Source organism: Nerophis lumbriciformis, linkage group LG11 (assembly GCF_033978685.3).
Source record: "Nerophis lumbriciformis linkage group LG11, RoL_Nlum_v2.1, whole genome shotgun sequence".
Taxonomy (NCBI): Eukaryota; Metazoa; Chordata; class Actinopteri; order Syngnathiformes; family Syngnathidae; genus Nerophis; species Nerophis lumbriciformis.
In genome coordinates this window covers 31,802,429-31,818,069 of record NC_084558.2, presented here as the reverse complement: position 1 = coordinate 31,818,069, position 15,641 = coordinate 31,802,429, and the positions used below count along the sequence as shown (strand labels likewise).

The 15,641-nt window shown below is 37.1% G+C and overlaps 1 protein-coding gene across 2 annotated transcripts in view; it reads left to right on the top strand.

The window, feature by feature from the left end:
* Nucleotides 1-414: 414 nt before the first annotated feature.
* Nucleotides 415-15,641, top strand: part of LOC133610048 (ankyrin repeat and MYND domain-containing protein 2-like) — a 37,748-nt gene continuing 22,521 nt past the window's right edge. For both annotated transcript variants that reach the window (XM_061966111.2, XM_061966110.2), the window contains exons 1-5: nt 415-508; nt 1,786-1,850; nt 12,144-12,282; nt 14,980-15,078; nt 15,145-15,305. In XM_061966111.2, the coding sequence (XP_061822095.1) occupies nt 442-508; nt 1,786-1,850; nt 12,144-12,282; nt 14,980-15,078; nt 15,145-15,305 (531 nt within the window). In that variant the 5' untranslated portion in view covers nt 415-441. The remainder of the gene's footprint in view (nt 509-1,785; nt 1,851-12,143; nt 12,283-14,979; nt 15,079-15,144; nt 15,306-15,641) is intronic.

Genomic DNA, 15,641 nt, shown 5'->3' with positions numbered 1-15,641 from the left:
ACCACCATGTTACATTTTTAAATAGTCAAAAAAATGAGACTAAAATATTTGTGATGTATTTTATTGTGATTGTAATCCTAATCCATAAATTAAAGGCAAACACAAAATCAAAAGAAAATATCAGGTGTGTGTCAGTCCTGTACATGTACAGTATTTATTTGCAGTATCGCCCGCCCCTCCAATGCAGTATACCATGTGTGTTATAAAATACCCCTTGGGTTGTAATTTAAATGATTTGTCTTTCTTTTATAGTATGACATCATTGTGTATATGTATGCGCTATCAGATAAATCCGCCTGCCCTGTTGTTTGCTAGTGGTACGTTCCAAGACCCGCTCATCCGTCTCAAGTGTTTCCTGTAATTCATCACTCCTCTTGAGGACAGTTCTGCTGAGACTTTGTTCACTGACCGGCCAAAGAACCAGATCTGATCCGATTTACAATGGCTGCGCCTCACAAGGGAGAACTTACAGCATCTGAGAGGAAAATTTTACAAGTTATTGAAGCTGGTAAGTAGTCTTTCCTATTTGCTCGTCATATTTGTTGTATCTCGACCATATTTGTTATCACAGTGTTCATACAAACATGGACACCATTAGTCACAACTGTTAATAAAATGCTTCATACAAAGTGTTCTTTCTCATATTATTTCCTATTTCCTCAACCACAGCTCATTCATTTCCCCTTCTTTTGCATTTCATACTTGTTAATGACACCCATGTTTTTATTTATTTATAACTTTTGAGGCAAAAAATGTAAGTCAAGACTTTAGTTATGGGGTAAAATAAATAATGATGTTATTTCTAAATATGAGTACAGTATTTATGTTCATTTGTTCCAGACAATAGGTAAAGTTTGGTATATAAATCATATATTTTCCTAGTTTCAGCATAATTTTTTTTAAACTTTTTGAACAAGTTTTTTTAACATTCTTAGAGCCCTCTAGAAATAAGAATAACACCCTTATTGTCTCCTTTACATTTGTTTTACCCAATATAGAAAACAGAAAACCAGACACGCGTACTCTTATATGGAGAAGACTGAAAATACTACAAATTGTTCTATGACAAGCCACAATATAATACAGAACCTTAGATGTATCCTTTTGAGTTCCTTTTGCCATTTTCATGCTTGAAAATGTTTGATTTAAAGCAAAAATAAGTAATATATGCATATTTTACTCTCAAAACACAAAACAGCAAGGAACAGTTCTATGATTCTTTTTTAAATAAATATTGGGGAAGGGTGACTGTAATGTTTATTTTTTCTGATAATGACAATTTTTATCCTTAAATATTGTGCACCCTTTATACAAATCTAAAATGTTTAAATGGTTAAGTCCTCCCTCGTTCATAATGTGCAAAAAAAACCCTGTTTGGGCCCTCATTGGCTTCAAGAAAAAATATTTGGGGTTAAAGGTCTTCTACATACCCGTGTACTAACTATTATAGAAATATTAAAAAACATGTTATACTATTTACCTTTGGCCTAAACTTTACATGGTTGAATATATTGTAGGCCAACATAAGCATTCTAATATGCTATGCTAACTTGTTGTTGTTGTTGTTGCTCTTTACAGTGTAGCTATAAACTGTCATCAGAATTAAATTTTTTTCAATATGCCACTAGCAAATAAAAATTGGCCTTTAAACAGCCGTGACATATTTTGTATGCCCATTCCCGCTGTTCTGTATTGGATTCTAATATTATATTTCCCATTAGTATGCATTATAATATTAGCAACATGTTATTGTGTTTATATCATAAAGATATTTTTGCTGTGCAGGTGATGTGCAGGAGGCGGCCCAACTGCTTGCGAATGATGATGTACGAGTCAACTGCTTGGATGAGGTACTGAAATACTGCAGATGGTCCTACTTAATGTATTATTTGTTTTTTAAACAGGCTAAAGCCAATGCAACATATATACTATATGATGTTATGTATAGGATGTTGAATATATATAAATACATTTAAAAACTTGTCCAGGATGTACCCCGCCTTCCGCCCGATTGTAGCTGAGATAGGCTCCAGCGCCCCCCGCGACCCCAAAGGGAATAAGCGGTAGAAAATGGATGGATGGATGGATACAGACAAATGTATTATTGTTAGTGTCATTAGTATCAACAGTTAAACTTCTCTTTGTAATAGTACAACTTTTTTTCATTTTAGTTGGTTCTAATAAAAAGTAAAGCATATTGGTTTAACTGTATTTGTAGACAAAAAGTCTACAAATGCCCCCCAGGCCTCATTTTGGACACACTTTAGTTATGCCAAATAAAATGAGGAAAAAAGTAAACTGTTGACTTCATGTTTTCATATTAATTTTGTATTAGAAAATAAACAATGATGAGCGGTATAGCTCGGTTGGTAGAGTGGCCGTGCCAGCAACTTGAGGGTTGCAGGTTCGATCCCCGCTTCCGCCATCCGAGTCACTGCCGTTGTGTCCTTGGGCAAGACACTTTACCCACCTGCTCCCAGTGCCACCCACACTGGTTTAAATGTAACTTAGATATTGGGTTTCACTATGTAAAGCGCTTTGAGTCACTTGAGAAAAAGCGCTATATAAATGTAATTCACTTCACATGATAATAAAAGTAATAATTTTAACAGGAAATGCACTGATGTGGACAATAAGCAAAAATAAATGTGATGATTTGTATATAAAAATACACGACTTTAACATCAGAAAACCATAATATGTGGTAAACAATGTTATTTTTATTTTTAAGTTAAGTTAAAGTACCAATGATTGTCACACACACACTAGGTATGGTGAAATTTGTCCTCTGCATTTGACCCATCCCCTTGATCACCCCCTGGGAGGTGAGGGGAGCAGTGGGGAGCAGTGGGGAGCAGCGGTGCCGCGTCCGGGAATCATTTTTGGTGATTTAACCCCCAATTCCAACCCTTGATGCTGAGTGCCAAGTAGGGAGGTAATGGGTCCCATTTTTTTAATAGTCTTTGGTATGACTCGGCCGGGGTTTGAACCCACAACCTACCGACCTCAGGGCGGGCACTCTAACCACTAGGCCACTGAGTAGGTTGATGTCAAGATTTCAAGAAGATGACTTTAGCCTGTTTACAAGATTGATTTCAATTTCAATTCTTTATTTCAAATAGGGACAACTTACAATAATCAACATATGAATAATATGTAAATATGTCAGGTTTTAGCCAACCTGTAGTCCCCAGGCATGTTGGTGTGTACAAATACAATCAAATGACAATAACATTAACCATAAAAACTCATTAACATTCAGGTAATTAAAGAGTTTAAAAACCAGGTAACTAATTTAAGAATAAAAATAAAACAAAATTAAATGAAACAAAATATGAATCTATATGTATTGCATTGCACACAGCCCAAATGAAATGTCAGTATGTAAAAATATAGGTGTAAAAATAAATATTCTTATGTTATTAAAGTGGTACCTCAAGTTACGAGCTAATTGTTATGCTACGAGCAAAAATTAGGGGTTGGAAGCCTCCCCACCAATAGTTGGCGTAGCGAAGGTCCAGACCCCGTAAGATCCGACCAAAACATCCGGTCTTACTTCAATCAATCAATCAATCAAACAATATCAATATTCTTTATCTAACTAAGTAAAATCTCTTTTTCAAGAGTGACATGGCCAACAAAGTTACAGCAATACATATAATAACAACAATAATAGCAGAAGTCACACACCACAATTAAAAAATAAACCCAAGTATTTACATAAAAACTTGTGATATGTCATAAAATATCAAATGTTTCATTAAAAACATTTAAAAACAAATAGCATGCCTAATAAAACCGTTTTTCGAGCCTTTAAAATGGCCTTGAATTCCCCCAAAGAGATCAGCTCAGGCAACCAGGGTTCCCACATCTGCGATCCCTTCCAAGGTTTCTCGTTGTTCCCATTGGGTTTAGTTTTTTCTTGCCCTGATGTGGTATCTGAGCAGAAGATGTCATTGTGGCTTGTGCAGCCCTTTGAGACACTTGTGATTAAGGGCTATATAAATAACCGTTACTTGATCGATTGATACATTCTATTGTATTGTTTTTCATGCAATATTTCTCACCTAAAAGTGTGTTTTTTAAAAGCATGTTACTTGTTAAAATTGTGCTGTTTCGGGGGAACCAAGCACCGATTAAATAGAGTTCTGCTAACCAATTGGGCTCGTAACCCGAGGTACCACTGTATATTCTAATTTTATTATTAATATTTATTGAACACTTTAAGTTAAATTTGTTTAAAACAATTATTTCATCAAGCTCTGCTGCTGTGTTATTTGTAGCCTATCATATTTATTTATTATATAACTGACAGTCAGTGATGGGCAAACTACTTGGAAAATGTAGAAAGCTAAGCTAAAAGTTACTATCAATTAAACTTAGCTAAGCTACAGGGAAAGCTATCCCCTGAGAATTGTAGCAAGCTACACTACAAGCTACATGGCAAAAGTACAAACGTAGCTTGCTACATCAAAGCTATGTTTAACGGCGTTTATATCTATGTGCCGGCATGTATAATATCAATGTTAATGTAACTAGAGTGTACCCAATAAGGGTCCATTACTATTAACTATCTGTCATTTAGCTGGGGACAACCTACAACTACCTCTAGGGGTCCCCACATGCCACTGTATTTATTTATTTAGTTTGCCTTTTCTTTGGCCCACCCCTATAATGTTATTAATTTGTTCTGCCTACAATAAAAAAAAATAGCATTGATTGATATCTTGACAAAAAAAAAACAATAACTTGTGTGTTGTTTGGAAACAGTTGGTAATGGTTATGTGCAGTAAAACTTTTTATGAACTCAACTCACCTTAATTTGTGTTCCTAAATTTGTGTTGGACGTCTTAGAGAACAGTTGGGATTTTGGTTTACAGAGTAAACTAAGGTTTTGGGCATTGTTTTCTCTGAACGCATACATTTGTCTAAATATGGCCAAGGACACACATTATTGTGGGTTTCCTGGATGTCGTCTCCATCACTAAAAGAAAAATCTAATCTGCTGGAGAGAATCCCTCTGCCATTTTCAAGTATGTTTCCTTTTTTGAGTTGTCAGCTTGTATCGTCCCTCTGTCTCCGACTCCCTTGTCGTCATGTGACATGAGTGCGTGACTGTTATGATTTGGCTTACTAGTTTCGATGACCCACCTTATCTTGCCTCTGATTGACCAGTCCGTAATGTTTCACCATAACCTTAGCCAATTGTGACTCATCATACAAACAACAACCAATCATCATGGATTTTCTCCGCATGTATGGATGTTCTCTTTCATCCAGATCATTGTATTTTCTCCAATTTTTGGGGGGCCTGGATTCGCAGTCCATTTTCTTCTTTGTAGTTTGTAGCTTTGATGTAAGCTACCTAGCTATGGGTCAAAACGTAGCTAAGCTACAGGATAAGCTACACGTTTGAAATGTAGTTAAGCTAAATGTAGCTTGTTACTGCCCATCACTGCTAATAGATATCTAACTTTAACTAAGTAACTGCTAAGACACACAGACAAACTCCCATATCAGCCAATATTGATGATATTGGTGATATTTAATCTGCTTGGTGTGAGTTTAAGCATAAAAGTAAAGACTCCTCGTCTCCATAGGAGTTACGTCAGGCAAGCATGTGTTGTCCATTGTGATAAAGACATATGGAGATGACTCCTGAGAGGCAGATGCCGCCCTCAGAGGTTTTTTGATAATAGACTGGCGCCACTATAAGTAGCTCACAGGCTCCTTCAAACCGTCACAATCAGATGACACAGGTAGCACGAAAAGTTGTGTCGTATAAGCAGTCTTTCATAAAGCAGGGGTGGGCAATACTGCACATTTTAATACAGAGTAAAGACAACATCGGCGATACTGATAAAGACATTTTTCAAGATCGCTGATGTATTTTGTGTGTGTGTTTTTTTTGTTTTTTTTTAATGTTGTTGATAGTGATTATAAGCAGAATATAAAACACACAGCAAAGAGTTTAGGCTTTTTAAAGCAACAATTTAGGAGTAATTTAACAATATAAAAATACAGCAATAAAATACAATGTAACATATCAAAATAACACAACAAGTATTAATTTTCATTTAATTGAATTGTTAAGAAAAATAAAGTCAGTTGTGTAAAAAATGCAAACAAATGCAAAAACTACTATTTTCTCTTTTGGCAAACACGAAACCCTCCTGAGTTTCTCAACAATATCAACAATGTATATATATTAGGGGTGTGGGAAAAAATCTATTAAAATTCGAATCGCGATTCTCACGTTGTGCGATTCAGATTGAAAATTTAAAAAAATAAAAATAAAAAAATAATCGATTTTTTAAAAATCGATTATTTATCTATTTTTTTTTATTTTAATTTTTTGTAATTTTTTTTTTTTAATTAATCAATCCAACAAAACAATACACAGCAATACCATAACAATGCAATCCAATTCCAAAACCAAACCCGACCCAGCAACACTCAGAACTGCAATAAACAGAGCAATTGACAGGAGACACAAACACGACACAGAACAAACCAAAAGTAGTGAAACAAAAATGAATATTATCAACAACAGTATCAATATTAGTTACAATTCCAACATGGCAGTGATTAAAAATCCCTCATTGACATTATCATTAGACATTTATAAAAAAAAAAAGAACAATAGTGTCACAGTGGCTTACACTTGCATCGCATCTCATAAGCTTGACAACACACTGTGTCCAATATTTTCACAAAGATAAAATAAGTCATATTTTTGGTTCATTTAATAGTGAAAACAAATTTACATTATTGAAATCAGTTGATAAAACATTGTCCTTTACAATTATAAAAACTTTTTACAAAAATCTACTACTCTGCTTGCATGTCAGCAGACTGGGGTAGATCCTGCTGAAATCCTATGTATTGAATGAATAGAAAATCCTTTTGAATCGAGAAAATATCGTTTTTGAATAGAGAATCGCGTTGAATCGAAAAAAATCGATTTTGAATCGAATCGTGACCCCAAGAATTTATATTGAATCGAATCGTGGGACACCCAAAGATTCGCAGCCCTAATATATATATATATATATATATATATATATATATATATAACAATATCAACAATTTAATAATATATATATATATAAATACCAACAACATGTAGACATAACAATATCAACAGCACAACAATAAATAAGTACAACAATATCAATAATATAACACTATATGAGTATAACAATATCAAAAATACAACAATGTCAACAATATATAACTTTAGCAATATCAACAATATATAAACATAACAAAATCAAAAACATAACAGTATCAACATTATATAAATATAACAATTCCAAAATATGGTTTATGGTTTGAGTTTATTTCAAATATGCATACAATTACAACATGATACATCACAATTTCCAGTTTCTCTTTAGAATGTATTGTTTTTATTGCAAGCATTTTTTTTATTCCTTTTGTCATTCAATTCAATGTTTGTCGTAAAGCATTAAGAACGTGTTTACAAAATGATCATATGCTTCATCAACATAATTGTCATTGTACACATTGTCCCTCATTTTTGAAAGCAATCATACTCCTCTCTGTGCATAGCCTTTGAAATGTCTTTTGGTCATCCATGTTCCTCTTGTTGTAGTTTCCATCATATATTGTGAAAACTGGCAGATGATCACTAATGTTGGGTATAAGTACACCACTTGAAGTATTATTATCAAAATACTGATGCTGTTATATAAATATATAACAATATCACAATATAACAAAATCAACAATACAACAATTTCGCCCATTCCTCTTTGCCCATTCCTTTTTGCAGAACCGCTCAAGCTCCATCAAATTGGATGGAAGCATTGTTTTTTATCAAGGATGTCTCTGTACATTGCTGCATTCATCTTTCCCTCTATCCTGACTCGTCTCTCAGTTTCTGCCGCTGAAAAACATCCCTACTGTCATGACCTGTTCCCTGGGTCATGGCTTAGTTTATGTTTTTGTATTATTCTTCCTATGTTAAAATCTAGTTTGTTCCCAGTGCCACTTGGTCTCTTTTGTTTACGTTCTGTTGCCAGGGTTGCTTAGAGTACGCACCGGCATTTACTTTGTCATTGGTGTTTTCAGCTGTGGGGTAGTAATCACAGCCCTTACTTAAACCTGCATTGCGATCTACTCAGTCTGGGTCTCTTGTTCGCCACTGGCGACTGTTGAGGTTTATGTTCCAGGCTATGCTCATTTAACTTGTGTACTACACTTTACCTGCCCTCCCACTAGAGATGCGCGGTTTGCGGGCACAACCGCGGAGTCCGCGGATTATCCGCGGATCGGGCGGATGAAATTTAAAAAAATAAGATTTTATCCGCGCGCGGGATGGGTCGGGCGGATTAATTAGATTTTTTTATTTATTTATTTATTTATTTTTTTTTTTTTTTGCGGGTGGCAGTTAAACCAATTCGGAAATATATATACATAGTTAAATGTTGTTACCCACATACGAAAAACGAGCAGGCACCTGCTGCATATGCCACAACAGAAGAAAAAAAAAGAAAAGAGATGGACACTTTTACGGAGCGGAGAAGGGACGCCTCGCCGGGGTCCGGGACCAAGGCCCCTTCCCCCGAGAGGGCCCCACCGGGAGCCGTAGCTGAGGCGATCCGCGAGAAGGGCCCGACGCACGTCCAGGGTCACTACCGCGCCCACCGCACCGACACCCCGCCTCGTCCGCCTTCGCCGCGGCCGGCGTCACGCGCAGCAGGTAAGCAGCTTACCTGCCCGCCACCCCCGTGGCTGGGGGCTCGTAACATGGGTCACTCCGCACGCTCCGCCCGCGCAGCTTACCTGCCCGCCACCCCTGTTGCCGGGGGCGCGTAACAGGGGTCACTCCGCGCGCAGTGCGCTCACGAAAGGGGTGGGCCTCACCCTGGTTGATATAGAGAGCAGGACGGTGGCCATGGAAGTCGGAACCCGCTAAGGAGTGTGTAACAACCCACCTGCCGAATCAACTAGCCCTGAAAATGGATGGCGCTGGAGCGTGGGCCCATACCTGGCCGTCGCCGGCAGCGAGACGCGCTTGGAGGTGCGCTCAGCGCGGCTCCCATATGATTGCGCACTGGTGTGCGTCTGGGTCGTGACAGCGTGGCACACGAAAGTCTGTGCTGCATTGGATCAGTCTCCTTTCTTTAACAGGCAAAAGCTTTATAACCTCACCATACCTGCCAACTTTTGAAATCAGAAAAACCTAGTAGCCAGGGTCCAAGGGCCGCAGGCCCCGGTAGGTCCAGGACAAAGTCCTGGTGGAGGGTTCAGGGCTTCGCCCCCCGACGCAAAATGATTATTAGCATTCAGACAGGTTAAAATGTTGCTAAAACCATCACTTTTCTATCAGTCACAGTGACTTTTCAAAACAAAAATATTACAGCAAAAATCATATGGGTTGATTGGCATGTTTATTCTGTAAGCTAACTTCAATAGTTTGAAATTATTTTGACAGTTAATGCCAGTTATCCTGTCAACCTTTCACAAGACTTCAATTTGTTAATTGAAAGTATAAACAGTATAAACACTTTTTACAGTAAACAAATGGTAAAACAGTACTAAACAATTCCATAAAAAAAAAAATTGGTGTCATTATTAACTTTCTGTCCAAGCTTGTATAATCTACTGCCTTGTTCAATTGTAAAAAATATTCTGTGCCTAAAATTCACATTTCTATCACAATTATCAGACTGTAAACATGGTAAGCTAACTTCATTAAAATTAATAGTCCTGTCAATAGCATGGAATTACAATTCAAATGTAGTTTTTTTGTAAGCCTTTCAAAAGAATTCAAAATATGAAAAATTAATGAAAATTAATTTAAGCCAACAGACACTTGAAAAGTGGCACATCACATCTCTAATGTAATCATTTTAACTTTTCAACAGAAATAGCACTGCAAAAATATTAAGGACATACTTCTGTATTTTGGTAGTTATGCTGTCAACATTTAACAAGATTTCTTCAACTTGGACTTGAAAGCATAAATAGTATAAACACTTTTAACAGTATGTCGTGCTGTGAAATACAGCCGACAGGATTGCGCACCAAACACGAAGCAAGGCCAAAGCGCATGCAGGTGCAGGAGAAGAAAGGACTTCTTTCATTTAAGGTTTGTGATAAACCATCAAACTCATTCGTTAAAAGGACTCTATAGTAATATAAAGCGAATTTTTCTGGACATTATCATGCAAGAAAAGTTTATTTTTGGGACCGCGATCACCGCGTAATGATTTTTAAAGGTTGCATTACAAACATTTAACTGTCCCATGTGATCAGCCAGTGCGATTGGAAATCCATGCTCAATTATTGCCTCCGTAAATAAAACTTCGGGCGGGTGCGGGCGGATGGCGGGCGGATGGCGGGCGGATGGCGGGCGGATGGCGGGCGGGTGCAGTTCTGATCAAACGTTACATCGGGTGGATGGCGGATGGTTGACGACTTTCTGACGCGGTTGCGGATGAAATAAATTGCCTATCCGCGCATCTCTACCTCCCACCAAAAATCGCTGTGTTTTGCCTTGGTTATCATTCTTACCCCCAAGCTGCTTCCTGCCGTTTATCCTGCATCTTGGGCACATGACCTTCGCAGAAATGCGACCCACAGCATGATACTTCCCCCCACCATGATGCTCCCTCCCACCATGCTTCACTGTCGGGAAGGTATTGGACTGGGGATTTTTTAGTTTTCATGCATTTGCAAATTTAAAAAAAACACTTTTCACTTTGTCATTATGGGGTATTGTCTGTAAAATTTTGAGGACAAAAATAAATGTATTTCATTTTGGCTGTAACATAACAACATTTGGAAAAAGTGAAGCCCTGTAAATACTTTCCGAATCACTGTACATACACAAAATTAGCACAGCAACATAGTATGAAATGTAATAAAACAACAGAAGAATCTAAATACAAATTATGGACAAAAGGAGGCAATTATAATTCTCATTAGGTTTGTGGACAAAGCCACTAACAAAATGTTAAAGCAACCCCTATTTACTGTTTCAATGTGGTTATGTTGACCAGTCTGAGGGGCATCAACATAAGCGGGTTCCACTGTAATACAACACTGATATATTACAGGAGGAAGTTACTCACAAAACTCTATTATTATTATTAATAATAATAATGTCAACAATTTTTTTCATTAATTTTTTCATTTATTTATTTATTTCAGGCAATGACATAAAAAAGTACAAAGTTGACAACACATAATAATATAAACTAATATAGTGCAAAAGGTAATGTATAGCAGTGGTCCCCAACCACCGGCTCGGTACCGGTCCATGGACCGATTGGTACCGGGCTGCACAAGAAATAAAATAAAAATATATTTTTTGTATTTTTATTTTTTAATTTTTTTATTAAATCAACATAAAAAACACAATATATACATTATATATCAATATAGATCAATACAGTCTGCAGGGATACAGTCCGTAAGCACACATGATTGTATTTCTTTATGACAAAAAAATTAAATTAAATAAAATAAAATTCCATCATTTACTGTAATATGATCAGAGGATGAATTGTGTTGTGGTAAGTATTCCCCCATACTTCAACACAGTATGTAAGGTATGGCAGTACCAAGGTGCAGTATAGAGTACGGAGTGCATTTTCATTGAGGTATAGTTTTGCTTTGTTTATAATTGAGAAGCTTTTGGAGATTTTTGTTTTAATGTGTCTGACATGAGGTTTCCATGATAGTTTACTATCAATTATTACTCCCAAAAATGGTATTCTCATTTACGATTTCAATTTGGGTACCATCAATACTTATTTTCTGTTCAGACGTTATGTTGCGATTTCCAAACATCACTATCTTAGTTTTATTTATATTCAAAGATAATTTATTTGTGTCCATCCATTTTCTTACTATGTTTAGTTCTGTGTTTACTGTATTTATGAGCTCATTATAGTCATCACTACTGTAGAATATATTTGTGTCGTCTGCAAATAGTATAAATTTCAGTACTTTGGATGCATTAAACATATCATTAATATATACATTAAATAGTTTTGGCCCCAACACGGACCCTTGGGGGACTATGTGCTATACATGTGTAGTACTACAGAATATCTCATTAAAAAAAACAAAAAAAACTTTGTTGTTTCTGCTTTGTGTCCTAAAAGTACGGAATGACTCCACTGATGCATGCAGCCTACAAAGGCAAAGCCGATATGTGTCGTCTACTGCTGCAGCATGGTGCTGATGTCAACTGCAATCAACACGAGTATGGATACACCGCTCTCATGTTTGCTGGATTGTCAGGTAAAAAAAAAAAGAAAAAAGGTGTTTTATTGTGCCAATGCTTAAATGTGCCAGCAACCATACCAGTACACTTTTTAACCTAAAATACCTACTTGTACTGTAGGGGTGTGAATCTTTGGACACCTAACGATTCGAACCGATTCCGATTCCTAGGGTGACGATTCAATTTGGAATCGATTTTTAATTCAGCAAGACTCTTGATTCAAACCGATTCCCAAAAAGTATTATTTGGTGTAATAGTTATAATGAACATTTTTCAAAACAGGTTACAGGTTAGAAAAGCTCCTTCTGGTTGCTTGGAGGCCTAAAAACGGAATTTAAAAAATGGATTCTTATAAAAAATTTAAAAAATCATAAAGAAATGTTATACATTTTTTTTATCGATTTTTGAAAATTATGTATCGATTTAGAATCTGAATGAATAAGAATTGTGATTTGGATGTGAATCCATTTTTTGTGCACCCCTACTGTACTTTACTGTACTGTAGTTTTGATGATCAAATATGGAGGTGAAAAAATTGCTAATGCTAATCAGTGGCATACCCAATTTGAATTAGCATCAAGACTTTTCAGATCTGTGTTTAAAACATTGTATTCTTGTTTTACACGACGTAGAAATGTCATATCTTGAGTTTGGTGTGTTCCAATTTAGGTTTTACATAGTCGAAACTGATTCGTAAGATTTTTTAGTATGCTTGCATGTATGCTACATGGATGCTAGCAAGAGCACAGCTAATGGGGATAATAACAAATAAACAGATCCTATTTCTGACTTTTTCCTCCTCAAAAAGGCTACAATAAACACAAATGTGGAAGACATTTTAAAAGTGAAAGTCGTAAAAAGATTTCCGTAGGTCAGTGGCTCTCAATTATTTTCAGTCATAACCCCCTCAATCCCCCACCTAATATTTTCATTTATTTGTACGAAGTACTGTATGAGTTACTTTATGGCAGGAGCAGTCTGTCACCATTTTAATCACCTGATTATCAAAATATAATGAAATATATCTATTTTATAACAATCATTCAAAACACTATAGCAGTGGTTCTTAAACTTTTTTCTCCAAGTACCGGTATATTTATATATATATTTGAACAGTAACACTGAGTTTAAATCTTTGATCAAGTGATTATTTGTCATACCATTAAATAGAGCCCATGTACCACGCGTACCACAGTTTGAGAATCCTGCACTATAGGACTATATAATTATGAAATATAACATAGATAGGCATAATGGCTAACAAAGAGCACAATAAACGATGCACAGATACAAAAAACAACATAACACGCTAATTAATAGACGTAATACAAGAAAAAGCAAACAAACAAATTAAATCCAAGCTAAATAAACTCAGTCGAAATTTTTTTTAAGATGAGTTAATCCTTGTTTTATTTTAAAATACCTGTTTTACAAGCGCTCTAGAAGCCACTATGGCGCCCTCACAAACGATCCGAAATCACAATAATCTTTAACTTTGACAACCATATTGCTACAACAATAAACATTTAAAAAAGTATTATCCAGCCACATCGACAAGGAGCTCTTCTTCTTCTGTCGTGTGTCTTTAGATTGTCAGCTCTGTTGAGGCGAGCCAGGTCAATGTGTCATCGTCCAGGTCAATCAGACCTTGTTCGTCATTCGGTGGCCGGTGTTTGGGGCAACTAGTTACTATATGCTCTACTGTCTGGACTGGGTCCCCACAATCGCAGGAGGCACCTTCCGCAAGCACTAAAAAAAAATAAAAAAAGACAAGGAGCTGAATGAAAGGAGCAGACAGAGCGTTAGAGAAATTTACTAACTCAATTCTTCATTAAATCACTTGCCACGAACATAATTGAGCTCACTTATTATGTCTTACCTTTACTTTAGTATGTAAAGCTGGGTGGTGGTCCCTAAAATGTTGGACGTATAGATATTGTAGCCACAACTTTCTTTTGGCAGGTTTAGCAAATGGGTGAGCCATCGTCTTAAATGACTCCTTGGTCATGCAAGTACCCAAAAACGACCTCATCTTTTTTCGGATGTTTTTACGTCCTGCTGCCATTTTTCGGCTTATTTAGCGTATTAGCATTTCTCTCGATGGTAAAACGTTGTTTTCATTTTGTGCAGGTTGTGCTGAAAACAACATACCAGCATAATGTCCAATTATAGCGAGTAAGGAGAACTGAAGATTTGCGATTAGATTTCGTTACGTTTTTAATCGTTGAATCCGTAGTTACCGCTGATGTGCATTTCTGGTCTTGTCAGCCTCGTCCGGACAGAAGGGTGACACAGCAGTGTGGCTGGATCAAAAGAGACTTCGGAGATTCTTTACTGAACCAAAAGTTGCTTTATTACAAGCGAGCATCATTATACAGGACTGCAGTTCCTGGAGGAGGTCAGGTCAAGAAAATGAGGCACTCCTAACTTGGAGAAGCCAAACCATAATTTTTTATATTTCTCCTTCCTGTCTCTGTGTGTGTGTGCTAAGTCAGGAGAGCGCATCTGACCATAAAAGGAGAAGTTTGTGTGTAAGTGTCTGAAAAACAACTGCTCTAAGTCACATCTTAAATATTGGTGTTGGGCGAAACATGTAGTCTCTTCTCAAGGATAGGGCTATCACTTTTGCATTTTACAGTAACATGTCTCAGCGTTCATGTTTATCTAAAGGGAATTGCAAATTCCTGTTAATAAATTATAGTTTCACCCCGTAGGCAAGACGGACATCACTTCCATGATGCTGGACGCCGGCGCAGAGGCAGACCTTGTGAACTCAGTGGGTCGCACTGCAGCTCAGATGGCGGCTTTTGTGGGTGAGACGGACGCAGACAAGTCTGCAGTGTTAACGAGATGGCAAATCTGCGTACGCTCTTTTCCAGGCCAGCACGACTGCGTGACGGTGATCAACAACTTCTTTTCACTGGCAAGACTGGAGTACTACACCAGACCTCAGGGGCTGGAGCCAGAGCCAAGGCTGCCTCCGTGGCTAGCAGCACCCCTGCACAAAATCATTATGACGACCAACCTCAACCCAGTCAAGGTGAAGCCTGCTAAGTTACTCTGTAGAAATTAACCTTTGAACCGCTTGTTGACTGACTTCTATTCTAGTGACAAATCTGCCTTTATTTGCATGCCTTAATGCGGCTACTGGACTGTTTCTGGAAACTGTAGTTTGTTGAAATTTGTCACGGAAAACATTAGTTTGTGGAAATTCAACTGATACAGTGGTACCTACACTTTTCATACAATTCAGTCTTTGACAAACACTTTCATCAAAAGTTTCCCCCCGGTTTTAGTCTACCGTCTCACATTGTGCTTAACAAACGACTCAGTTTGCCCGTTTAGGCCCTATCCTTCCGCGGATTCACGTGCCCAA